Below are 24771 nucleotides of genomic sequence, written 5' to 3'. Positions count from 1 at the left end.
GTTCTTGTTGTGATGTCAAAAATTACTGTTGCATACATATACGATTTCAATCGGAAAATGGTGTTGACAAACGGTATATAGAATGACAACGTTGCAGAAATGCTGGAAAAGGGAAAACATATAATAAAAAATGCAAATATCTTATAAATCCAACAAAGCCCAACGATAGTTTTTCAAAACCGGTATGAAACACAATCGATATATCTACGTAGTGGTCACTTAAAATGGCTTAAAAAAATATAAAGATAATTAATTGTTCAGTTTATAAGCCAAACTATCTATGTTTCTTAGAATTGATGTACCATCTGTACATATATTTTAAAACAATAAAATAATAATATTCAATTTATTTTTAATTTATCGCATTCGCTCAACTCGTTTCACTTCCACGTTCCATTTAAGTCACCTTCTATTCCGATAGCTCCCACCGATACGTCCCCCTCATACACTCGTGCCGGAAATCGATAAGCTTCTTCTTTCTTTTTCTGTGTGTCTTTTTTGCGGTACAGTACAGATCCCGAAAATGTCTTTAAAAAAATCGGCGAAAACTAATGTAATCCTCTCCCTACAGCGACTGTTCAAGCCGAGATACCACAATGCCTCCCAAATTCGACCCCACGGAAGTTAAATTGGGTAGGTTTCCAAATGTTGGCTCGGAGAGTTCGGCTCCCGAAGACCAAATTAAAAAAGAATTAAGTATCTGCAGATAATAACGTATTGTTTTGCCAATTACAGTGTACCTGCGTTGCGTGGGCGGAGAAGTCGGAGCCACATCTTCCCTGGCCCCCAAAATCGGTCCCCTCGGTCTGGTAAGCATGCAAAACGGTTTGTTTACGTGCCCCCAGTTTTGTGCTAACAAGAGATATGTCCCCGCAGTCGCCCAAAAAAATTGGAGATGACATCGCCAAGGCCACCTCCGACTGGAAGGGTCTGAAGATTACCGTCTGCCTGACCATCCAGAACCGACAGGCTGCCATCTCCGTGGTTCCCTCCGCCGCCTCTCTGATCATCAAGGCTCTGAAGGAACCCCCACGTGACCGCAAGAAGCAGAAGAACAGTGAGTATTACCACCCGGCTTTCTTGGGATTCCAAGTGCTTCTGAGTTTCATGGGACAGAAATCTCAGAAGACAATCTGCATCCATGATGGCTTGTAAACTAACAACCACTTTTTCTCCCCCATTTTAGTCAAGCACAGTGGCAACATTGCCTTCGATGATATTCTGGCCATCGCGCGAGTGATGAGGCCCAGGTCCATGGCCCGCGAACTGAAGGGAACTTGCAAGGAAGTTTTGGGTACCGCACAGAGCGTCGGCTGCACCGTTGACGGAAAGCACCCTCATGATGTTATTGACGAACTGAACGAGGGCTCCATTGAAGTGCCCGCGGAATAAACAGTTTTTAATCCAGAATTAATAAATTGTACGCGTTACAGTCTGTAATAATTGACCCAACCGGAAAGCATTTTACTTCGAGCTGACTTGCTAGCCAATGTGCTAATAGATAAGAAGTATTAGACTGCTTATCAAACGGAAAGTGGAGAAGTAGTCGAAATAGATTAAACTATGAAAAAGTGGAGTATAAATATGCCTACTAATAACGAAGTCATATGCAGAAATAAGCCATCAGTGAATCAGCTGTTTCACTATTCCGTAGTCACAATCAGTTAATAGAGGTTAAACTGGTTTTATTGGACATTGAATTTACTATGTAATTAAGTGGGAATTCGTATTATCATCTGGCATTTGGATTGCATAAAACCGCATTAGTTTTATACACTTTAGTCCTTGGCGGCAGTACGGCTCATTAATCATTGATGATCACGATAAGTGAACCTACAACTTAAAGCAGTTTCAATGGGAACTGCATTTTTTATTTCTGTAGTTGGGAAGTTTAACCATTTTTATCTGACAATTTACGAGAGTCCCTCTTTTGATAATAGCTATTTTGACAAAGTTCCCAGATTTACATAATGTAATGGGCGGATGCCCATCCTTTAAAATAATGGTACCCTCGCCGTTAAACCCACACATAAAACAAGCAGTATGATTTAATCCGAGAAATTTAAACGAATTTATTTTATATTCTTGAAAAGATCTTCCGCATTTCCACAAATTGCGGAGCTTCTGGAATCAACAGCTTACAGCTTCAACTTGGTACGCCTCCAGTGACGACGCTTAGCGTTGTAGCTAGAATTAAAAACAGAAAGTTATTAATTTTTGAGAACAGTATTTAAAGGGTTAAAATAAAGGAAACATTAAAATAGATTTTTGAATGTAATTTCAAGGTAAACATTTGACTTAAACGAAAGGCATCAGCGAGCTTAAAACTTAATTTCATTTAAGTTATGTATGTGCGGATTCATATTTGTTTTGGCCCAATATACCGGTGCTACAATTATGCATGTTAAAGCAAAAAATCTTGTTATTGCAAAAACTTTAAGAGACTGAAGTCGGAGCATTTAAACAAACACAAACTCTACTGTTTCGTTGAAATACATTTTAAGGAAAATCGATATGGAAATTAACTTACCGGATTGTGTTGCCAGTACGTAGGCGGACCCATTGGGGAACCGATCTGTTCTGCTTCAGCTTTTTAGCCAGCTTCTGCTTTATTCTGAACGACTTGTGTGCAGCCTGGTGGGGAAAGACATGGAGAGTGTTATAGGATTTACATATTTACAAAATATATAATGATTTCAAACAATTATTTTGATTTCCCACCATTTCGTCCGATCTGTTCAACGAGCCACACCGGAAAGAAAGAAGTGTTAATGGTGGGCGATTGTCGATACGTTAACGAGCATTCAAACCGATGTTTTTGGAGTGATGGTAAAGAAACAGAAAAACATTTATAAAATGAAACTATTTTAATATTAAATAAATAAAATTATTTAAAAAGAAGCCTCGATACTTTTATTTGTAATACGATTGCTACAATTTGAATTAAAAAATTATAAATGTAATTGAATAGTACAGTGACTTTCATAAGTGGTAATGGTATGACCGCTATTTTCAATCAACCGCTCAGCGCCTTATCTGTGCAAACCAATAATAGGATCAGAAATCCCTAAAACTTTTGGCGGGTAGAAAAATTATATATTACTAATATATAATTTATATATATATATATAAAGTATTTTTAACGTTTTATTGATTATTTTTTGCTGCGAATAGATAATTTGCTGCGGAATTTGGCCGTCAAACATATAACTTTAAATTTGTAAATGTTATATAATATGTTTTTTTTTACATAATATATGTGTAATGTAATTACACAAGGCATAAACCAGCGGTATGGTTTGGAACTTCAGACTCATGTAAAATTCTTGTTTCCACAGACTTTCTACCCAAAAACAGCTGACGCAATACAACCATGCCGTGCTCAGGATTAAATAATTTAAAAATGTATAATTTGCTAAGTTTTATTTAAGAAACAAAGCAGATTTCCAAAATCGATAATTTTTCATATGATTAATATATGTTTAAGTCTGAACATATTGGCCGTATGTATAACTGAAATGTTATAATATAAATATTAAAGTTTAGTAATAATAAATAAAATCAAGTTTTTGTTTCAAATCTTAGTTATATATGTTAAATGTTAAAACTTAATTTATTCGCAGGAATAGCATTCAATTAAATATTTTTTTTATAAAATTAGATATTTAATTACATATATTTTGGGCCTTCAATTAAATTATTTGTATTATTATTTATTTTATTGTCTGTGGGTTTTAATGTGAATTTCGTTAAATTGTATAAAAATACGGAAAATATTTTTGCATATTCCCGAAACGACTGATTCTCTGAATTTTTGAAAACTACGCATTTGAGCAAACGACCAAATATCTTACAGCTGTTTTAGTTTCTTATTGTACATTGTTTCAGCTTTCCTTATCAAAGGAAAAGGAAAATAAAAGAAAGTCGATTAAATGGATTTGATAACAAATTATTAACATTCTTTATTTACATAAATATGGTTATTTCTTCGAAGTTTGAACCAGTTTAAATAAAAATCTACATCTAACCTGGTTTTTCCTGCAGTTCAAAAATGTTCAGCAGCCTTTTGATTTGCTGACATTTCCGACAGTTAAACTTATATGGAACAGCTGGCAAACAGAGATTTAATCGATTAGGCAATATCGAATTTATTTTCCAAAAAATGATAGTTATTAAATGTATTTCAATTCCATAGTTCGATTACAATCCTATCGATTGTTCGGACAATTGTCGTGTGTATCTGCCCCTAACATTTTTGTTCTAAAACCATTATTTCATTTCCTCTATACCAATGCATCGTTCCATTTTCCATAAGTGTCAGTGTCATCATTTATCAATTATCATTTGATTATTATATTTTACAATATAATATGTGCTTAAGAAAAGTTAAAACCAATTCCTGCTAGGGACGATGAACCAATAGACCGCAGTTTTGCAATCGAACTTGTGCATTACATGCATTGAAACGCCATGTCAATCCATACATAATATTTTGCTTTGTAAACGGTTTTAAGTTGAAATACATATACATAAATAGTGTTAAATATAAACACATACAGAACATACAATCGCATCTATATTGCACGCATCGAATAACACAAAAAAAGTGATTTAACAATGCGCGAATTTAAAGTTGTTGTGCTCGGGTCTGGGGGTGTTGGTAAATCGGCCCTCACGGTGCAATTCGTCTCGGGATGCTTTATTGAAAAGTATGATCCGACAATTGAGGACTTCTACCGCAAGGAAATAGAGGTACGTAAACTGTTCATATGGGCGATATCGGATCGGGCAGACATAATCAATTTACAAACCAACGCAGACACACGCACATATCTACATATACATATATGTATGTACTAAGCGTAATCACGCATATACATATGAACGTCTGTGCTTACAGGCACATACAGACATATGTATGCATATATATGTGGATACATATAATGAGCGATTAATTGTATATATGCACATATAGTATGTTCTTGTAGGTGCGAAATGAGCTTAAGTATTTGTGGCTATGTAGGAGTATTACATATTTGTATGTAATTCATAAAGTATGTAATTCATAAATTCACAAGCGTCTGTGCATCCAAATGTGCATATTTGAGCATAGGCGTGGGTGTTGGTGCAAGGATTAGGCCAAGCCAGTTTTGAAATGAATCATAGGTGTCAAAAATTATGGGGTCTTTTAAATAGGGAGTTATGCCCTTTAATGCAATTCTCGTTTCGGTTTGCCTGCTAAACTTGTTTTAAACATATAATATGCGCTCAACACTGTGCTGAGTGTTTTTGTTTTCGAGCTAACTCTAAATGTTTGCTATAAAATATATATATAGCGTATAGTGATGATACATAATGGTTTTATTATTTGTGTAATTTATTTATTCAATTAATAAGCTGTCATCACTAGAAATATCTTCAGATTTGAACAAAAACTCAAAGCGCAGATACGCAAACCAGTGTAAAACATGTATGCAAGTGACACATGCATATGCACAAATACATGAGTTCATCGGGTATCTGATATTTCATGAATCTCGGAAACGGGCTTTTCATTCCGAAAACCAGATGCAAGCGCATAAAAGCCGCCTTCATGAAAACAAAATATGTCTAATGATGTTAAAAGACAAAGAGCAAGCACTTCTTCCGCATTCGCACATGCCCACAATCGTATATACTACCCCATTGTACCGACCCAAAGCACTTGTACAACCCCTAATACTGCAGCTTTACTTACGGGAAAACCTATTGACATACCCCTTGAAAAGTAAATAACTATTCGAATTAATCCGTACCACGTCAAGAGAAAGACATTTTAATTTAAACACACTAAGTACTCCTATTTAAGTTCATCGCCCTTAATAGAATGATACTAATGAATTTAACTCTTTATTTGCAGGTGGACAGCTCGCCATGTGTTTTGGAAATTTTGGATACTGCGGGAACAGAGCAATTCGCATCCATGAGAGATCTCTATATCAAAAATGGTCATGGTTTTATTGTAATGTATTCACTTACGAACCATCAAACATTTCAGGTATGGAAAGCATCAAGTCATTTTGTGTCTATCGTGTTTTCTTTATTACCTTTTTTCCTTATATATGTAGATTTGAAACATTCTAATGCTTAATAACGCTTGGCTTTATTCCACAGGATATTTCTAGTATGAAAAATGTGATCACTCGAGTTAAGGGAAGTCAGCCAGCACCCATCCTACTAGTCGCAAACAAATTCGATTTAGATTGCCAAAGAGAGGTATCCACCGCTGAAGGTAAGCATCATTTAATAGCCCTAAAATATCAAGATAAGCTTGCTTACACTCATGATTTTAATATTTGTTCTTTTAAAGGTAATGCCTTGGCACAACTGTGGGACTGTCCATTTATTGAAGCATCAGCAAAGGATCGGATAAACGTTAACGAAGTATTCGCCACCATCGTTCGCGAGATGAATTTGACACAAGAAAATCGGCAAAAAAAAAATTACTGTTGTTGTACGCTTTTATAGAAATTTTGTAAAATTGTAAGATTATTATAGTTAAAAAATAAAATTACTAATATTTAATAGATAACGAACATAAGAATGTATTTTTATTGCCTGGTGGATAAATGAATGATTAAGTCAACTTATTAAGAAAGATAGTGATTCATGGCCCCGTATAAATTTGGAAAACATCAAGTCATCTAGATGGTGATTAAAGCGAACCAACAAGTTATAATTTTTAACAGTCTGATGACTACGCGTAACATAAATATTTAAAAATGAATTTTGGAGAGCTTAGTAATAGTACGAACTATCAAGTTTAGGGAATACATCAAATCTCGATCTTATATTAATAACTATTCAGTTTAGATGGGTATAGAATCCAAAAAACGTTATTTTACATAATTTTTGATGCTTAAAGTTCATGTTACAGAACAATTGAGTTCTTTTTTCACCCGCTCTTTACAAAAGTCGAGGGGTATGGGGTTTTTTACATGAGTCATCGCTGCTGACCACACCTTCAGTTCACCTGAACTCTCCCTTTAGCGATCAAAAGTCATCTGAAATTTGTAGTTAGCCATGTTAATTTTCTCTTTTAATTCAATTCGTTAAATTTAATTCATTCAACGAAGAAGATGAACCAGTTCAAACCACAAAGACTTCAATAATATGCACATATGTAAAGAAATACTATAAAATTTGAAAAATATTTAATTTAGAATAATACAAAATATAAAACTTTTAGGTCTAATACAGATGTATACATTTGAATTAATTAATTTTATACCATTCCAAATCGTCAGGTTTGTGGGAAGACGGCGGATTTACAATGGCCTGTGCGTCATTGAACAAGTTACTGCAAAGATTATCCTCAATCTGAAAATAGCAATGTGTTGGACAAACTCGGAAACACAAATGGGGGCTTTACGAATGCTCACCTGGAGGGAAGACACTAAGTTATCTGGGCAGTCGAGGACGCTAAGCCCAGATTCTGCAAAGATATACGGTAATAGGAGGTGTTAATAGAGGCGTGTGTAAGATAAGGAGTGTTCGGCCTCTATCTCAAGATCAGTACTATAGTGAAAGCAGAGATGCCATGGGAATTACGTGATCCGCCCCCCGCCCACTGCGCACTTAAATGTTATCTAGCGATATCTCTACGATATCTATGTGTCTCGTTGGCTTACGCTAGTTGGGGTGTTGGAACGAGACTTACGCATTCTGGGATCATTCCATGAAGTCGTTCGATCAATGTGATTTATAAAGTAAAGATCTCCGGACTCGGTAACTGCCTGCTCCCAACCATCCGGCAGTGGACCCATATTGTTAGCAATGGTCGATGTGGTAGTTTGTTTTGTAGTTTGCAAAACATCTATCGAACAAAAACAATGAATTACAAACCAAAGTAAATAAAAACAAATTAAAATAGGTCTAAACGTAATGCTGCAGTGTAAGCGGATGATAACTGGGGGGCACTTGCAGACAGCATGCAGCACAAATCAATTTAAGGAAATTTAAATCAACTTTAACCTCCCACTCCCCAATGCCAAAATGATAACACTCCCAAAAACGTGTGTGGTAAATGGATTTAGTTAATTGAATGTATACCCTAAGATTGGTGTTTTAGCTTTTCATGCGTTAAATGTAATGAGTTAGAACCTATTTTATCCCTGCCTAGCCTAGAGCATTGATTAGTTCTCTAACAGATGATTTAGATGGGTTAAATGTGAAACGCAGCCTCAGGCAGTTAACGATTGACTTAACTATAGTTTAAAAAACAAGTAGAACCTACCATTTTGCTTTATTCGCTCGGCCATTAAAATTTGCTGCTGTTGGCGATATTGAATTCTGGGATCCTCCCACTGCGTAGATTTTGTAGTATGACTGAAAGTAAAACAAAATAAATTAGTAAAGTGTTTCTTATGGCAAAAAAATCTACAGAGTTCTTTAACTCAGAAGTACAATTCTTATTTTACTTTACTTGGTTTAAGTTTTTAACGAAAAACATAGTAAGGTACTTAGTTTTAGGTTTTTCAACAGTCAGATAGCTTTACTTAATAGTAGTTTTTAGAATGGAACAAGAAGTTGGTTAAACAAAGACTACAAGCTTATTGGTTAACATAGATGACTCAAAATAGTTTTATAATAGAAAAGACATGTTAACTAAGTTTAAAAATGTATCTAAAATAATATAAATAGCTTAAAGGGAGTATCGATTTGGTAAAGTATATTTTTTGAGTTTTTATGTTAATAAAAAAATCAATTTAATTTTGTTTAATGAAAAGAAATATCATATAGGCAAGAATAGAAAATATTTTGCTGAGAACACTAAGGAAAATGTAATCGTTTACAGGAAAATCAAAATTAATTTTGGATTTTTCAGATGCGGTCGTCACTACTTTCTTACCTTTTCACAAGGCGCTTTTGTTTGCTTAAGATACATATAATGCTTAGTGAATAAGACACGTAACCTAGGGTATAAGGTAGAAAAGTGCCCCAAATACTCACTTCAAGTAGTAGATCTGGCCATCGTTGGTCTTGGCCTGCTCCCATCCTGGTGGCAAGGCGCCCAGTTGACGCTGCAACTGAATAGGGCTTACCACGTCGTAGGAGCGCTGCTTCTTGTGGGCCGTCTGCATGGCCATGGGTATGTCCTGCGACATGCACGTGTTCATGGCGTCCAGATCGATGGAGCTGGCCGGGGCGCCGCTGGGGAACTCTTGGGCACTGTTCTCGGGGAAAGTGGGCCCAGCGGTGGGCTGTTGGCTGCTCGGATTGGCATTTGGGTTGTTGGCGGCGTCGCTCCGGGCGCGCACATTGTAGTTCTGCTGCAGCGAGGCGGGGCTGCTGCGGGCACGGGAGTGATGTATCGCCAGGCGGCTGTGCTGCGGTGATGGCTGGAGCTGGGGGATGGCAGCGATGGGCGACTGGCCATCCGGGCCACCTGGCTGCTGCTGCTGTTGCTGTACCTGGACCACCGACTTGTTGCTGATGTTCGACTGGGAGCCCGCGTCATAGGTGGAGTCGGCGCTATTGGCCCGCGAATGCGAGGGCGCCGGGGGCGTGAAGAACGAGTTGGGCAGCTTCCGCATGCGCAGGGGCAGCTGCAGCGGGCGCTTGGCGTCGCCCGGATTCAGGACGCTGTCGAATAGCGCCTGCAGATTGTCGTCCGTGTCCTGGTTGACCCGCACCACCAGATTGTTGGACTTGATCGGCGACAGCATGTCCTCGTCGTCGATCTCCTTCTCGATCAGGCTGTTTGTATTGCTGCTGGCTGACATCGTCGTTAACATATAAAAGGCACTTATTGTATACAAATGAAAACTACATAGAATTATCTTAGCGATTAGGCACGCGCACATATATGTTCGTTCATATACATATCACTCCATCGCGCTACGCTACGCGAAACTATAACATAAAGGTGTTAAAAACTAAACTTCGTTGCAATAAATAATAGTAATAATAATAATTACGGAACTGCCAACATAAAACAAACACACTTGGGAACACCATCCACTTGCCCATACCAATTCCAGCGTTCCCCTGTTATCGGTTTCGTGGCTGCACCTGCGGAATGCTAGGGGTATTCCTCCAACTAATTTAGAAATATTGTCGCTTTTCGCATCAGCTGCTTGTTAGCGGGGAATGGCCAGTGCAACCTTGTGATCTCCTAAAAAATTAGGAATTCACGGCGATGGGTGGACTTACTTACTTACTACACAGAACCCGAATTTCAAACGAAGGGATATCTTTGTCATTCCCGATAAACATTCAAGCTATGTGTTTATTTAAGTTTTTCATGTTTATTTAATATATTTAGTTTTTGATGGTATTTTTATCTTGAGTATATAAATATTTTATTATTTTCGCTTTTTTATGTCTAAGTGGAGCTTAAGAGAATTTTAGGAAACCGCATTGTTTTTATTGAAGATTTTAACAAGCACTGTGGATTAACAGATTTTTTTTAAATATAATTGCGAAAAGGAATTTGAACTATAGCATCGATCATTTTGTAATGAAAACATTTTTTATCAGTGTACCTTTGTGTCAGCTTCAGCGGAACAATCTGCACTGGAACAACCCGTTTCTTTCCGACCGGATCTTAAACTCTCCCGTTTCATTCCGTTCGCGCTAGAGATGAGCGCGGGCCAGGTTGTTGGGGCACGAGACAGGTTTTCAACACAGCCAATGGCCATCTCTAGTCCCCTCTACAGCAAAAAAAGAATTTTAACATTGTATATATTGGCACGACACAATTCGGAAGCATTTTGCTCTTGACAATAACTAATGTCCCATGAATCAAATGTAAAATGATCAGCGCGATACTGGACTTATTTTGGATCCCCATTGGGGGCTTTCTCTCATTTCTGATATTTATTTCCGCCATAAACAAATCAATCGGCGTCCGAAAAGCGTATGTGAACCTTCTCTTAAGGATATTCGAGGTAAATATTATTTTGGTAAAAACTGTTAAAATATTAGAAACAGTTTGCAGTGTTTTTGTGCGGTGGCTGCTTTGAAAAAGGTGTTGTTCTCTGAATAGTTAAGGTATTCCAAAGTCCATAAATATAGTCAGCTTTGGAATACAAGCGTACGACTGTCATACGCATTAACTTTAATGTAAACTTATGGCAAAAATGTTATTTTACCAGAAGTTTCAAAATAATTAAACTGTCAGTAATGAGTCTGTCAACTTAGTGTGATTTAAGTGCATATTTAACACTTTTTGGGCACATGTATTCTGCCAGTCATTATCGCGCCTGATTATGGTTAGGAATACTCTTATCTATAGATAATCCCCCGACTCACGTTTGGTAATTACTAATCAAGTGTGCCTCCATTTTCAGTACGGTCGAGTCAGTATAGAGACAGCATCCAAAGAAAACCACCTTTCCGTTCGTACTACCAAGACTGACAACAAACAGGGAGTGCAGTTGGTGGACGATGCCGACTCCAAAGAAGGTACCAATGGGGCTACCTTAATCACCAGAGACGCAGTCCTGCTGCCCCAGGCGCAGGAGCCTGCTCCCGAGAAACCAGTTTCCTCCAAGAAGGTATGTGATTTAACACTTTTAATGTAATGAGACCCTAATCCCTGTATCATTTCGCTTTGCAGGATGAAATTAATTTCGATTTTGAGAAATGTCTGGACTACGTGAAGTCAGGGGTAGAAGCCATAATCGAGGACGATGTAACATCGCGTTTCGAGGCGGAGGAGCTCAAGAGCTGGAACATGCTCACACGCACCAATAGGCACTACGAATTCATTTCCTGGAAAATAACTTCCATCTGGGTGTTCGGCTTCTTCATCCGATACGTAATTCTAATGCCACTTCGAGTGCTGGTCTGCTTCGTTGGTGTGAGTATAACCGGTTGATTTAATGGATCTACCTTTGACTACCCGACTTGTCTCGATTCCCATGCATGCGAATAATTGCCCCTTTCAGAATCCTCGTCAATATTTTATTCGTTAAACTACAATCATGCATAGGAATTGGGCTGTCGAGTAGTTTCCCTTACAGTTTACAAAAAGAAAGTGACCAAACGGACAGAAACTGGTAGTACTATATTCACTAGGAAATAAAAAATATTTTATGATATCGAGACTGAGGAAAATCATAGGATAGTCAATCGGACGTCCCTGTTTCGCGCGTTTAATATTTGTAAAGCTTGTACTAACGTTTTCTTTGGTACTTCAGCCTTTAATTTGTAGATAAAAACTCTTCAAAAAGTGATCTAACCAAAGTTCCGTTGATAGTAACTTACTATGTTTATTTATTAATATTTTTCTTGATTGAACACATTTTTTAACATATTATTTCACAAAGACCTTAATATTTGTTTCTGTTTTGTGTCCGTCCTATAATTTAATACTTATCTAATAAAAACTATTTAATTCCTAGGTTTTATTTGCAGTTTTATCAAACTCCATTGTGGCTTGTTTACCCTTTCGATTTTTACGGCTTTCTTTAGCGAGCTTGTCATTCAAAATTACGTTCCGCCTTATTTCGACTTCTATGTCTTCTTTTATCAAGTTCCACAATAAACAATATAAGCCCACAGTTTCTGGGTTCTGTGTAGCCAACCACACTTCGCCCTTGGATGTGGCAATATTATCGACCGATTGTACCTATTCTTTGGTGAGAAAGAAATTTTTATCTTAAATCTACACTTAAAACTGCTTTCATGTTGTGTTAAAAATTCATGCATGTAACACCCGAAATGTTAAATCTCAAACTACTAAAATCTTTGGGCTTTAACAAATATAACAATAATAAAGAAATTCAGGAGTAGGAACATAAAATCTTTCTAATGTACAAGTAGTTCATGGTTTTTCTAACTTATGTTAGCAACCCATTATCTGCAGATATATTGTTCAATGATTTTATTAGTTTTCGTTCGAGCAATGTTATCAAAGAGTTCCAATGTATATGCCTTGGCCGATAGCCATTATCTTAGTACACATGGAGTTTAGACCCGACGCATATTAACATACCTACAAGCATCGATAACTTTTGATCAACCTCGCTGACAGAAAACATTTTATAACAACCTGATAAGTCGTAACTACTCCAAGTTCAGGCTTAATAAGTCTATTTGAAAGTGCATGCATGAATTTATTTAAAGAATTTCAGTTTTAAATGTCGTATATTAGTTTATGTTGCAATATTGGCTTTTGTTATTGTCCTCGCCTAAATGTGTGTCTGTAATCTTAAGTTTGGCTGATTTTTAGTTTGTTATTTTGCTGTACGAGTATCCAAGAACGCGAATCAGGTAAGATAAGCGCCATGGCTATCAAATTAATTAATTTATTACTTTATTTATTGCTCCCACGGTTGCTCGTTTGCTATTTTCCTATCCATACAACGTCTGACGATTAGGTTCAGCTGTTTAATGTGGTTTCCCCGGTGATTTTGTTTGCGGGGTGGGCTTCTGACTTTTAGAATCTTTAGAGGCGAGGCGCTGGAAATAAACACCTCTGAAGCTAATGTTTTAAAGGACTGAGATATCACTCTATTTACAGAATATTCAAAGAATGCACATAGGTTGAGCCACAGTTGACTGTCCTTAAAGCAGTGCAAAATGTGAGTGATGAAGCTGATTGTAACGATGCCTGCTACAAAAGCCCCTCTCCAATGATTTTCAGTGACCACCCGACCCAAAAAAAACAAAGCTAATGCTGAAGCTCCATATAATTGACTTCCCTTATTGTTCCCATTCTCGTTTTGTGCAATCTTAGGTAGTGTGGTTAACAGTTTGTACGGCTGCAGTGGGATATTTGAAGGATGGGCCCTACAAGCGCGATCTCGTGCACAAAGTGCTCGGCATGTGCTTCGGCGTTCTGTCCAGCGCCATATCGGCGGTTATCACCTACCACAATGAGGATAATCGGCCATCGTCTGGTATTTGTGTCGCCAATCATACCAGCCCCATCGATGTGCTGGTCTTGATGTGCGACTCGACCTATTCGCTGGTAAGGCTACTTTGGAACCTGAACCCACTAACCACTATATGGAACTACTACTCACTTTGGTTTTTAACATCCTTATTTCATAGTTTCCCAAGTAAAAATTGAAAAGTAATTGAAGCACTTATTTATTTTTTAGTATTATCCCAGACATGTATGATATAAATTAGGAATTTTGAAAGAAAATTGATTTAAACCTTTAATTTCCAGCTAAGGGTGCTTAGATATAAGAAAAGTTCAAGTCGAAATATTTGGAAACCCTTAAAAAAATTACTAATGCGCTGATAATAACAATCGAAAACGACTACAATTGAAAATTGACTTTTCCTTTTGCACGAGTAGGTACTAACCCGAATTTAAGCTTGTTTTGGTGATGGTTTTTATGTACTGCATGTTTAATGTTTTGGTTGCTTTGTGTTTTTGGTGCATTTAAGATGCATTTTCTTAACCAGTTAATAAGTTGCCAACTGACTTTCTAGATTGGCCAACGCCATGGAGGCTTTCTGGGCGTGCTGCAAAGAGCTTTGGCCAGGGCATCTCCTCACATTTGGTTTGAGCGTGGCGAGGCAAAGGATCGCCACTTGGTGGCCGAGCGACTCAAGCAGCACGTTTCGGATCCAAACAACCCACCGATTCTCATCTTCCCGGAGGGAACCTGCATCAACAACACATCGGTTATGCAGTTCAAAAAGGGCAGCTTCGAGGTTGGCGGCGTCATCTACCCGGTGGCCATTAAGTGAGTTATCAGAAGAGTCTTTACTTCGGATATTTAACTAAATAGAGTTGTACGATTATACTCTCTTTTATCTCTTCAAGGTACGATCCAAGATTCGGCGACGCTTTCTGGAACAGTGCGAAGTACTCGATGATGCAGTATCTGTACATGATGATGACCTCGTGGGCCATAGTGTGCGATGTGTGGTACCTGCCTCCAATGTACCGGCAGGATGGAGAGTCGGCGATTGACTTCGCGAACCGCGTGAAGAGCGTGATTGCCAAGCAGGGAGGCTTGATTGATCTGGTCTGGGACGGACAGTTGAAGCGCATGAAGCCAAAGAAGGAGTGGAGGGAGATCCAGCAAGTGGAGTTCGCCAATCGATTAAAGTCGGACTCAACCTAAATTAACACATATTTCTACAGTGACTGTAAATCATATACATTATTTTACATAATTTGTATTGCAGCGACTGTAATTTGTATAGATTACGATTAACTATTGGATGGTTTAATAAAAGATGAAGTCAAATGTACAATTATAATAATTATTTGTATATTAATTAATTTATCTATTTTATACAAAATAAAAGATATCTGATAAACTGAACCAAAGATGCCAAAATGATAATCACAACATCTGGAATTGATTCGTGTAAATTCATTTCTTTGTCATGCTAAAACATATTCGAAAAATGGGCTTGAAGGTGAGGCCGTCTTTTGTTTGACCAAAGCGAGACCAGGTCAGCAACCTATAGTTTTCTCCAAAGCTGCAAGCATATTATAGCTAAACAGAAGATAAACGAAACCAAAGAGATGGTAAATAATTACATTACATATTCATAATTATAATTATGCGCGAGGCGGTTATTAATATAAATGACTCAGTGCTGTGCCACATTTCTATTTTATATTAATTGTCCACCCATAGAGGTAATTAAAATAAACTTCCGTGTTTTCTTGAGGCGATCGAGTGGATAATTCCCGGCATTCTTGTGAGCCGGCGGCCAACCCTGAACTGTCGCCAAAATATAATGGTGGTATCGAACCGACAAGCCAACAATGTAGATATAGATATAAACAATGCGGGCAAAGGCAATCCATATTGTTGAAAATCACGAGTCAATAGGTCTGGCCTTCATAAGTTGTTAGGCTCATTGCCAATCGCAAGTGAGCGATTTACAATTAACAAATACCCAGAGACCCGTTTATTAATAGATATGTTTATACATGGGCATCGCATCTGAATCTGAATCTGAATCTGATGATGAAAAGATGCTGATGCTGATGCTTCACTTCCATATGCATATTCATTTTGCTTCTAATGAAACACTTGTGGCTATTCGATCCACACACAAATACTGAATACTGATTTTCGAAAAAACAAAACAAAACTGGAACATATTTTCGAACATGCAAATGTGTGTAAATCTGATTCCAATCGAGATCGAACAGCGATATTTTTACACAGATCCACCAATCTATGTATGCGTAACATATTTATTTATGGAACTGGGTTGACCAGTTATGAGTTATTTTCGTATTTCTAAGACTAAAATAAGGCCATGAATGTACTTTGATACATATCGCATGGGTGTGCATATATTTTTAGACTACAAACATACATATTTACATCTGCGGGGACTTTGGTGTGCGTGCCGAAAGCTAATAAATTAATTGTTGCGTAAAATCGGATTACATATAGGGGGGCGAGAATGTAAGTAAACGTAAACCCTAGAACCTACGTGAGATATGTTTGTATGTTTATATGTTATATGTTTCGATTTTTCCCAAAACTTGCATGCTTAAGTACTTGGGAGTGCAATAAAATGAAGTACTTCAAAACAAAGAACTAAGAACAATAGAGGGGTATAAAAAGAATCCAAGTTACTATAACCAGGCTGTTACCATCTCAGAAATGAGACATCGGCGTGGATATAGCCGAGAGTACGAACACACACACAGCCGTGGGCATTGCATGATAAATAATGATATATTCAGAAAGTGCTGTTTTTATTACGCAAACTGTATTTTCTTAGTTGTGCCGTGTGCATCCACAAATATAGACTACCTGTGTACAGAATCTTTCCAGTCTAGTCCGCGGCATTTCCGACGAATAGGAACTACTTCACAGAGTACCTCCGAGGTATATATCCTAAGGATTAAATATATACATATTTATATATCGCGCCGATTAGCCGATTAGCCGATTGGGCGATTTACAACCACTGCAGTTTGCTAGTTTGCTATAACCAGAGTTTTTTGCCCCCCATTCAGACACACACGCACTCAGATCACAATGCCTTTTGTTCCCGTGGAAACCCCCAAGTGCCCCGCGTGCGGAAAGTCGGTCTATGCCGCCGAGGAGCGCGTTGCCGGAGGCTACAAATTCCACAAGACCTGCTTCAAGTGCAGTAAGTAGCTTGGTCCTTCGAGCCACACACACATTTGGTCCTTCGAACCGGATAGCCATCTAAACATCTCCCTTTTAGGCATGTGCAACAAGGCCCTGGACTCGACCAACTGCACGGAGCACGAGAAGGAGCTTTTCTGCAAAAACTGCCATGGTCGCAAATACGGTCCCAAGGGATACGGTTTCGGTGGTGGTGCCGGTTGCCTGTCCACGGACACTGGCGCCCACTTAAACAGAGAGTAAGGACTAAATTAAAAATATGTTTTGTATGAAAATTGTGTAAAATTCCTTGAATTAAATGTGTAGTTTTGCTTTCTATTAGAACCTGTATGTTTTCAATGTTTTCCATCCCCCACCACACCAAAAAAAAAAAAAAAAATTGAAAAACCTCCCCCACCTCCTGTATTTTTCTGGTTAGAAAAATCACCAGGGATATCCAGTTTCCCAATTCCCTGGAAAAATTCCACTAACATATACGATTGTTTAATGTTATACGAACACATTGTGGTCTTTGGTAAAAATAAGTTTTGTATCTTTGTTTACAACGCCCACAGACTGTGAATTGATAAAATAAAATGTACAATAAAACAAAGTATTTGTAAGCTTATTCATGTGTTATTTATAGGTACTATTCGTGTTCCTCTCTCGTCGCTGTCGCTGTCTATGTGGATCCGTTGTATTCCCCCATTTCGTTTTTTGTTGAGGCACAACGACCGACCTTTCCGTCTTCTGTTTTCTGTGTTCTGTGTTCTATGTTTTGTGTGACTAAGATGCGCCCCTAATGAATGTCCATTTCAAGCACTATAATTGAGGGAAGCATCTGAATCTTTTTAGATTTGTTGCCCCGAAGATTCCCCCAAAAGCACCCGACGGGTTGGGCTGTCCAAGGTGTGGCATATATGTCTATGCTGCCGAACAAATGCTGGCAAGAGGAAAGGTTAATTATCATGTCTAGGATCTTCGGTTTTGTTTGTTTTGGATAATATTTTATAATAATAATAGGGTTACCATCGAAGGTGCTTCAAGTGCGTTCAGTGCAACAAGACTCTAGACTCGACTCTTCACTGTGATGGTCCCGACAAGGACATTTACTGTAGAGGTATAGTTCGTATAGTCCCAGCGAATGTCGATCAGTCTTTTGAAATCATATTATTATAGGATGCTATGCTCAGAAGTTTGGTGCTAGGGGTTATGGGCACATTGGCATTTCGTCCTTGGGTCTGATGTCCGATATCAGAGATTGCGAATGGCAAAGGTAAGGTGAAAGTAAAATCAAATGGATAGACAAATTGCATGCAAGTTATTGATCATTTCAGCGATATGGCACCCAAAGCCTCGGCCATAAATGTGGAGCAAATTCAGGCGCCCATTGGCGAAGGATGTCCGCGATGTGGTGGCGTTGTTTTTGCCGCCGAACAGGTCCTTTCGAAGGGTAGACCCTGGCACAGGAAGTGCTACAAGTGTCGCGACTGCACCAAAACACTGGACTCCATCATCGCGTGCGATGGCCCGGACAACGAGGTGTACTGCAAAACTTGCTACGGCAAAAAGTGGGGACCCCATGGTTACGGATTCGCCTGTGGATCCAGCTTCCTGCAAACCGATGGCATTACGTGAGTAGTTATCTACTATATCTCAGATGTACAATATTTGATATGTGGACTAATTTTCATTTACAATATGATCATTAGTGACAAAGATATTTTAAGAGATATGAAAAGATTTTAAATGATATACTTCTAAAAATAAAAATCATAAACAATATGAACGATAAATTAATCCTAAAAAAATATCCTTAAAAAGTGTTTGTGTTTTAATCAGTTCAGTCCCAGAAGTCTGTGACAGTTCTGGAAATTGTATGTTTTGAAAACCGAAATCCCAGAATTTGTATAGTTTTTACTGCTTTTAGATCGATTTTTTTCAATGTTGTTTTTTGTTGGTATTTGGTTCAGAAGATTTTTAGAGGACCTTCTAGTATATTACCATTATATGGAGTGATCCAGAGTTTTCCTATCCTTCGTTCCTGGTTGGATAGGATTCATTTTTTAATTTTTTTGGATAATTTTTTTATTTGCAGTGAGGAGAACTTAGAATCCATGCGACCATTTGTGGCCCCGGATACCACTTCGATCATGGCTCCGGACGGAGAGGGATGTCCGCGATGTGGCGGTGCAGTTTTTGCCGCCGAGCTGCAGTTGTCCAAGGGGAAAATGTGGCATCGAAAGTGCTTCAACTGCGCCAGGTGCCATCGCCCACTGGACTCCGTGCTGGCCTGCGATGGTCCGGATGACAACATCTACTGCAAACTCTGCTACGCCAAGATGTACGGTCCCAAGGGATTCGGATACGGACACACTCCCACTCTGGTGTCCACCAACTACGAATACACGCCAAGTTGGTAAGTAATTATATGTTCTGGTTAAAGTTGGGTATATTAAGTTTAGATCTCGATAGCCAACCAATTTTCCTACATTTTTATAATAATTTGATCCCATGATTAACCAATTCTCTAATTTAGTTACTTACCTATAAGTTGTTTTAACTTTGATAATATATGACCACTTACTTATATAGTTATTTTCTATTATACGTACCGATTTAAGGCACAAACTTTGATGATGAATATATTTTAAATTATAATTTAAAATAGATTTAACTTATTGAAATAATCCGTTTGTTTTATTTAATATCTAAGATTTTAAGATGCGATGACTATAGTTTAATTATTAAGGAATAATTTGTGAACAACAAAATCTATATTACTTAACCCATTATAATTTTTTTTTATTATTACGTTATACTTTACAACTTATTTTCTTAAACCCAATCTTTTAATTAATCAAATATATAACGATTATTTTTTTTTCAGTTGGGGAACCATTGATCGCAACGGACAAAAATCGGAGAACGGATGTCCGCGGTGCGGATTCATGGTCTTTGCGGCGGAGCAAATGAAGAGCAAGAACAATGTATGGCACAAGTTGTGCTTCTACTGCTCGGAGTGCCGGAAGTATCTGGACTCGACCAACTTGAACGACGGACCCGATGGCAATATATACTGCCGATCGTGCTACGGCAAGTTCTACGGACCAAAGGGTGTTGGCTATGGCATCGGAGCTGGCACATTGACAATGGCTTAAAAATTTCGACCAAAAAAGCGCCTTCAAGCACTGACCTCAATATGCTTTCAGCTCCAAAAATTCATATATGGGGGGCTACTAGTGCTTGAACGCCCATATTTTTGAGGCTGACACAAGAGTATGTATTGTAGTATTGTAATTCCACAAAAGAACAACAAACAAAAATTGTATTTAGCTCCAAACACAACGACATTTAATTGAGAAAGTATAAAAGGCGAATGAGTTAGTGGTTAATGGATTAGTGGATTAGTTTAAGAGTTGTATATGCATCGAAAATAAGTATCGAAAAAAGGCATTCTGAGCTTCGAGTGAAACTTCATGGTGTGTAACTAGCGAAAACGAAATCATCTCCCAAATGTGTTTCTATGTATGGCAGTCGTAACAACAAACCGATATATCCTATGTACATGTTTCGAACGACCAATAAACGATCAAATGGTAAACTCTGTATGGATTGCTTCTGTTGTTTTCAAGTATTTATTAATATAAGTAACGGTAGGACAGATTACTGACAGAGGGTCCAAGCGGTATCTATTTGCAGGAGTTCTTTATTCAAAATATATTAACGATAATGCTAAGGGTACACAATAGTATGGGGAAGGAAGTGGAAGCGATCACTAAGGCGCTGCCCGAGAATGTGGAGTTGCAACATTCGGCGGAGAAGACGAGGATTTTGGGGTACAGTGATTTCCAAAAGTTAATCCGCTGATTGTTGAGCAAGTTGTCCGTGTTGAAGCTCTGGTCGATGAGAAGCACTGAGTCATTGTTGGGGGTCATGGCGTTCCACTTGACGTACACATTCGATTTCGTGGGATTCGAGGTCTTGGCGAAGTTCGCCCACAAGGTCATGATAATATCGGCGATTTTCTTGTCGGTCGACTGCCAATCCACGGCGTTGGTCATATAGGGATTGCCCCAGACGAACACCTGGTCGAAGTACTTGGGCACACTTATCCAACTGGGAAGATCCTGGAGCACCGATCGCGGTCGCATCCTGAACAGGTAGCTGTAGACTTGACTGTCGTTGCTCAGCAAATCGGCGAACGTTTGCATCGGCGTGATGTAGAACTTTTCGGTGTGGGCACTTATAATGTGTTTATTGGCCTTTTTCACATCCGTGTCCGAGTCGTTGGCGTACATAAAGTTAATAGCGTCGGATATCAACTCGTAGTTCGAGCACCACTCATAGTTTCGGACAAGTTTGTGCATGTCGTTGACGGCGATGTCGTTGTAGAAACCCTCCAGATCCGAAGCGCTTATATCCGTATCGAGGTTGTCCTTGAACAAAGTGAGCACCTCCTCCATGTCGGTTACGCCTATGATGACGGGCACACGGTGATAGCTCCCCTTCTTGAACAGAATCTCCGGCTGATTCTCGATGAAGGGATACGAGGTGTTGCTCAAGCCGAAGTCCACAACAGGACCCCAACTCACCGAGGGCAGGTTTTCCGAAAGCCTCTTTGCATCGAGTCTCTTGAGGCACTGAATAAACACCGAAGTTGGTTTTCGCGGACAGCCAAAAGTGCTGGATACCTGGTCCAGCGATCCCTCATACTCGTAGGGCATTTTGACGGGACTCAGGGGATTCCCCGACATTATGATGGCCTTGTGGAAGCCCCCCTTCGACCACTCACCCGACGTCATGTGCAGGGCCACACTCACAGCCCCCGCATCGTGTCCCATCAGGGTGATCCGATTGGAGTCGCCTCCGAAAAAGTTGATATTCTTCTTGACCCAATAAAGTGCCGCCGACTGGTCCATCAGGCCATAGTTTCCCTGGGCCTCGCCGTCGTCGGTGGTGAAAAATCCAAAGATATTCAGCCGATACGAAAAGGTCACCACAATCACCTTCTGCTTGAACACCAATTGAAAGGGTTCCACATCCGCCGGGCTGCCAGTGGAGAAATCGCCAGAGTGGATCCACACAACGACGGCATATCCATTGATCTCAGGCAATCCTGGGTATTACAAATTATTTGATTTAACACTAATATTCAATAAATGCAACCAACACCAGTTTTAAACTATTTTGAAATTCTAAAATTATGTAATGTTTTGCTTACAAATTATAATTTATATAAATACAGTCAAGCTTCTACAAATCGAAATTCTATTCACAACCAATACATTTTTAATAAACCTCAACACAAAGATTTTATTACCCTTTTTACTATCAATAAAACTAGGTCGACTTTTTAACTGGTTTCTTAAAAATCATGAAGTTATACCAAGTATTAAAAGTTAATTTCGCAGAAGTTTCTTTTAAAGCACAATTAATTTTCTTGATAAAAAAAGTTTTTATCAAAAAAAAATCGTTTATATTTTTTTCTATTTTCCAAAAATCTATACCACTAACTACGATATCTTTAAACACCTACCATCAGGTACAAAAACGTTTAGATACAAGCAGTTCTCCTCGTATTTTCTGCCACCATCCTCGGAATTCGAATCGGAAGATATGATTTTTAGGATTTGTTCGGTTTCTTTGCCCACAGAAGGCATGGGGTTCTGCCAACAGTCCGGTTGAAAAACGGTCGCGTTGAAAATCCCCTTCCACGGTGTTAGTTCGATATCCGGAGGTTGGAATCTCCTGGCATGTGCGTACCGAATGCCAAGGTATGCTTTAATATTCTGCGTTCGGAACATTTTCAAATACGTTCCGGATATAACTCCGTTGCCCGGAATGTGTATAAAGGGCGCGTCCACACATTGCACACGAATTAAACAATAATTACTGACTAGGTGAAAGAACAATGCCAAATAAGCAAGGAAGTTCCTTTTGCAATCCATAATTCGTCCGTTTCGTTCACATCTTTCTGTGTTTTGAACTCAGGCGACACTGTTCGCAATCTTTCGAGGCACGCGAGCTTCCGGTTGCCATGGCGAAAATACACAAAAATATTGTTGCCTTGGATTTTGTAACTATGGCAGTCATCCATCTCCTTTACTTGAGGTTGTTTTTATTTATTTAGCCTACGTCACCATCGGAATGCTGTTAACCCCCTATGGCCCCATTTTCGAAAGAAAAGAATAACCTACATTTTAGACTCTTTAATGTAACAAGTTTTGCAAGTCTGATTTTTCTTTATTGCAATATTTTTTTTAAATACATAAAATAATGTTTTTTTTTTTTATAATGTATTGGGATTAAATAAAAATGTAGACTTCGATAATATAACAAGTTTGAAAGACTAATAATCTCTTCTTTTTTTAATAAATACATAAAACTATTTTTTTAGGGTCTCCTTTTTAATTTTTTTTTAATAAACACATAAAAGTATTTTTTTAGGGTTTCCATTATTGAATTCGGCTTCAAAATTATAAGCCGCGAATTCTTCAGCTCTATGCGGCCAACCACATTTTGGAGTACTGTAAGTATTGTAAAATTGTATTTATGGATTGTTTGGTTGGCACTGTTTAAAATTTAGATATAATTGGCAACTATATAAAACTATATATAAAATTGTACTCTGTAGATCAACTGTCATTTATTTGGTATAACTGACAAACTCCTTATAAACAATAGTACTTCTCGAAATTTTTTAAAATTCCCCTTTAAGATCGAAAATGTCTCCTGAACCAAATAAGCCCGACAAACAGTCGAAAAAGGAGCCTGCAGTTTTGAATGAAAACATTATCACCACGGACAAATGTCTGGCGGACTTTTGCATGAAGGGCGGAAGTGGTTTGATTATTGGCAGCGTTTTCACCTTGTTCTTCACGCGCCCACAAACCTATCCGATTTGGTTGGGGCTCGGATTTGGAATGGGCATGGCCTACGACTGTTGCCAGGCCCGTTGGAGTGAACAAAAATATTCAAATGATTTAAGCTTCCATAAACGTAGCCCCTCTGGAAATAGGTTTTAATAAAAGTGATTCTACTTGAGACTGAACAAAATTGATTTTACTTCTGATAAATAAAAAAATTTAATTCATAATTCAAATAAAAAATATTACAATTAAACAGAATAACAATAAAAAAGATAAAAAATATATATATGAGAAAGAAGGCTTCATCGACAAGCCAAAGTTTGGATAACCTACCAACTATAACGACTAAATATCTAGAATAAATTTAATAAATAAATCTTTTCTAAAGCGTTAAATATTATAATTGGTTTTATAAAATTGAAAACTGTTTTTATGAACACATTAATTTTATATATTTATATTTTATAATATACATTACGAGTAATATTCGTGTAGTTAAAAAACAAAGAAGTTATATCTGCTTTCAAATTATTTTAATAGGTTTTTGAGTTTTCCTATATATAAAAAAAAAAATACTTTTGAAAAAAAATCTATTAAATTGAGAAACACTGCCTAAACTGCATTGCTGAACTTCGAATACCCTCAATAGTGTTTGAAACATATATAGGTACTAAGTTACAAATCTTACATACGTTTTTCCAAAAATGGGATTTTTTAAAGGCGTTCCCTCGATCGGTTGGCGAAAGAAACATTTTCAGATTTGCCGGAATGAGCGAGAAATCGCTCTTTGGCCATTGAAAGTTTACATATTCCCACGGCGTATCGAGACGGAAAAGCAA

General features: G+C 38.1%; 9 protein-coding genes across 14 annotated transcripts; 6 read left to right on the top strand and 3 right to left on the bottom strand.

The window, feature by feature from the left end:
- Positions 1-446: 446 nt before the first annotated feature.
- LOC108144178 (60S ribosomal protein L12) lies at positions 447-1452 on the top strand. The gene is made up of 5 exons (XM_017268842.2): positions 447-503; positions 572-633; positions 736-809; positions 877-1057; positions 1187-1452. The coding sequence occupies exons 2-5, from the start codon at positions 597-599 to the stop codon at positions 1390-1392; spliced, it is 498 nt and encodes a 165-aa protein (XP_017124331.1). The 5' UTR covers positions 447-503; positions 572-596; the 3' UTR covers positions 1393-1452.
- A 595-nt stretch (positions 1453-2047) lies between these two features.
- LOC108144229 (60S ribosomal protein L39) lies at positions 2048-2815 on the bottom strand. Its single transcript, XM_017268905.2, has 3 exons — positions 2722-2815; positions 2531-2634; positions 2048-2187 (listed from the first exon to the last, which is right to left on the bottom strand). The coding sequence occupies exons 1-3, from the start codon at positions 2722-2724 to the stop codon at positions 2139-2141; spliced, it is 156 nt and encodes a 51-aa protein (XP_017124394.1). The 5' UTR covers positions 2725-2815; the 3' UTR covers positions 2048-2138.
- A 1452-nt stretch (positions 2816-4267) lies between these two features.
- On the top strand, positions 4268-6575 carry LOC108144169 (ras-related protein Rap-2c). Of its 2 annotated transcripts, XM_017268829.2 has the most exons (4): positions 4271-4752; positions 5900-6037; positions 6154-6271; positions 6350-6575. In XM_017268829.2, exons 1-4 carry the CDS (start codon positions 4618-4620, stop codon positions 6505-6507), a joined length of 549 nt encoding a protein of 182 aa, XP_017124318.1. In that variant the 5' UTR covers positions 4271-4617; the 3' UTR covers positions 6508-6575. The 2 variants fall into 2 exon arrangements, with proteins under 2 accessions (XP_017124317.1, XP_017124318.1); XM_017268828.2 differs by having other exon boundaries at positions 4268-4752; positions 6154-6575.
- A 601-nt stretch (positions 6576-7176) lies between these two features.
- On the bottom strand, positions 7177-10005 carry LOC108144861 (transcriptional coactivator yorkie). 2 transcript variants are annotated; one of them, XM_017270009.2, is made up of 5 exons: positions 8992-10004; positions 8276-8367; positions 7700-7855; positions 7422-7474; positions 7177-7359 (listed from the first exon to the last, which is right to left on the bottom strand). In XM_017270009.2, the coding sequence occupies exons 1-5, from the start codon at positions 9843-9845 to the stop codon at positions 7255-7257; spliced, it is 1260 nt and encodes a 419-aa protein (XP_017125498.1). In that variant the 5' UTR covers positions 9846-10004; the 3' UTR covers positions 7177-7254. The 2 variants fall into 2 exon arrangements, with proteins under 2 accessions (XP_017125498.1, XP_017125499.1); XM_017270010.2 differs by lacking the exon at positions 7700-7855 and having other exon boundaries at positions 8992-10005.
- Positions 10006-10690: 685 nt separating this feature from the next.
- On the top strand, positions 10691-15204 carry LOC108144791 (glycerol-3-phosphate acyltransferase 3-like). 3 transcript variants are annotated; one of them, XM_017269909.2, is made up of 7 exons: positions 10691-10931; positions 11334-11540; positions 11603-11845; positions 12390-12626; positions 13727-13960; positions 14434-14690; positions 14771-15204. In XM_017269909.2, exons 1-7 carry the CDS (start codon positions 10797-10799, stop codon positions 15072-15074), a joined length of 1617 nt encoding a protein of 538 aa, XP_017125398.1. In that variant the 5' UTR covers positions 10691-10796; the 3' UTR covers positions 15075-15204. The 3 variants fall into 3 exon arrangements, with proteins under 3 accessions (XP_017125398.1, XP_017125396.1, XP_017125395.1); XM_017269907.2 differs by lacking the exon at positions 12390-12626 and having other exon boundaries at positions 10692-10931; XM_017269906.2 differs by lacking the exon at positions 13727-13960 and having other exon boundaries at positions 10694-10931.
- Positions 15205-16702: 1498 nt separating this feature from the next.
- LOC121466738 (muscle LIM protein 1) lies at positions 16703-17405 on the top strand. 2 transcript variants are annotated; one of them, XM_041707452.1, is made up of 3 exons: positions 16703-16814; positions 16946-17082; positions 17161-17405. In XM_041707452.1, the coding sequence occupies exons 2-3, from the start codon at positions 16968-16970 to the stop codon at positions 17322-17324; spliced, it is 279 nt and encodes a 92-aa protein (XP_041563386.1). In that variant the 5' UTR covers positions 16703-16814; positions 16946-16967; the 3' UTR covers positions 17325-17405. The 2 variants fall into 2 exon arrangements, with proteins under 2 accessions (XP_041563386.1, XP_017125171.1); XM_017269682.2 differs by having other exon boundaries at positions 16797-16811; positions 16945-17082.
- Positions 17406-17754: 349 nt separating this feature from the next.
- LOC108144642 (muscle LIM protein Mlp84B) lies at positions 17755-20669 on the top strand. The gene is made up of 6 exons (XM_017269685.2): positions 17755-18018; positions 18084-18180; positions 18240-18336; positions 18398-18694; positions 19159-19479; positions 19951-20669. Exons 1-6 carry the CDS (start codon positions 18001-18003, stop codon positions 20219-20221), a joined length of 1101 nt encoding a protein of 366 aa, XP_017125174.2. The 5' UTR covers positions 17755-18000; the 3' UTR covers positions 20222-20669.
- A 10-nt stretch (positions 20670-20679) lies between these two features.
- Positions 20680-23053, bottom strand: LOC108144641 (carboxylesterase 5A). Its single transcript, XM_017269681.2, has 2 exons — positions 22600-23053; positions 20680-22179 (listed from the first exon to the last, which is right to left on the bottom strand). The coding sequence occupies exons 1-2, from the start codon at positions 23009-23011 to the stop codon at positions 20774-20776; spliced, it is 1818 nt and encodes a 605-aa protein (XP_017125170.1). The 5' UTR covers positions 23012-23053; the 3' UTR covers positions 20680-20773.
- Positions 23054-23703: 650 nt separating this feature from the next.
- Positions 23704-24114, top strand: LOC108144882 (MICOS complex subunit mic10). Its single transcript, XM_017270041.2, has one exon. It carries the CDS (start codon positions 23789-23791, stop codon positions 24086-24088), a length of 300 nt encoding a protein of 99 aa, XP_017125530.1. The 5' UTR covers positions 23704-23788; the 3' UTR covers positions 24089-24114.
- The last annotated feature ends 657 nt before the right edge of the window (positions 24115-24771 follow it).

Source organism: Drosophila elegans, unplaced genomic scaffold, assembly GCF_018152505.1.
Source record: "Drosophila elegans isolate 14027-0461.03 unplaced genomic scaffold, ASM1815250v1 contig_183, whole genome shotgun sequence".
NCBI classification, from domain to species: domain Eukaryota; kingdom Metazoa; phylum Arthropoda; class Insecta; order Diptera; family Drosophilidae; genus Drosophila; species Drosophila elegans.
Note: the sequence above shows the minus strand (reverse complement) of the source record. Positions and strands in the feature narration are given on the sequence as shown.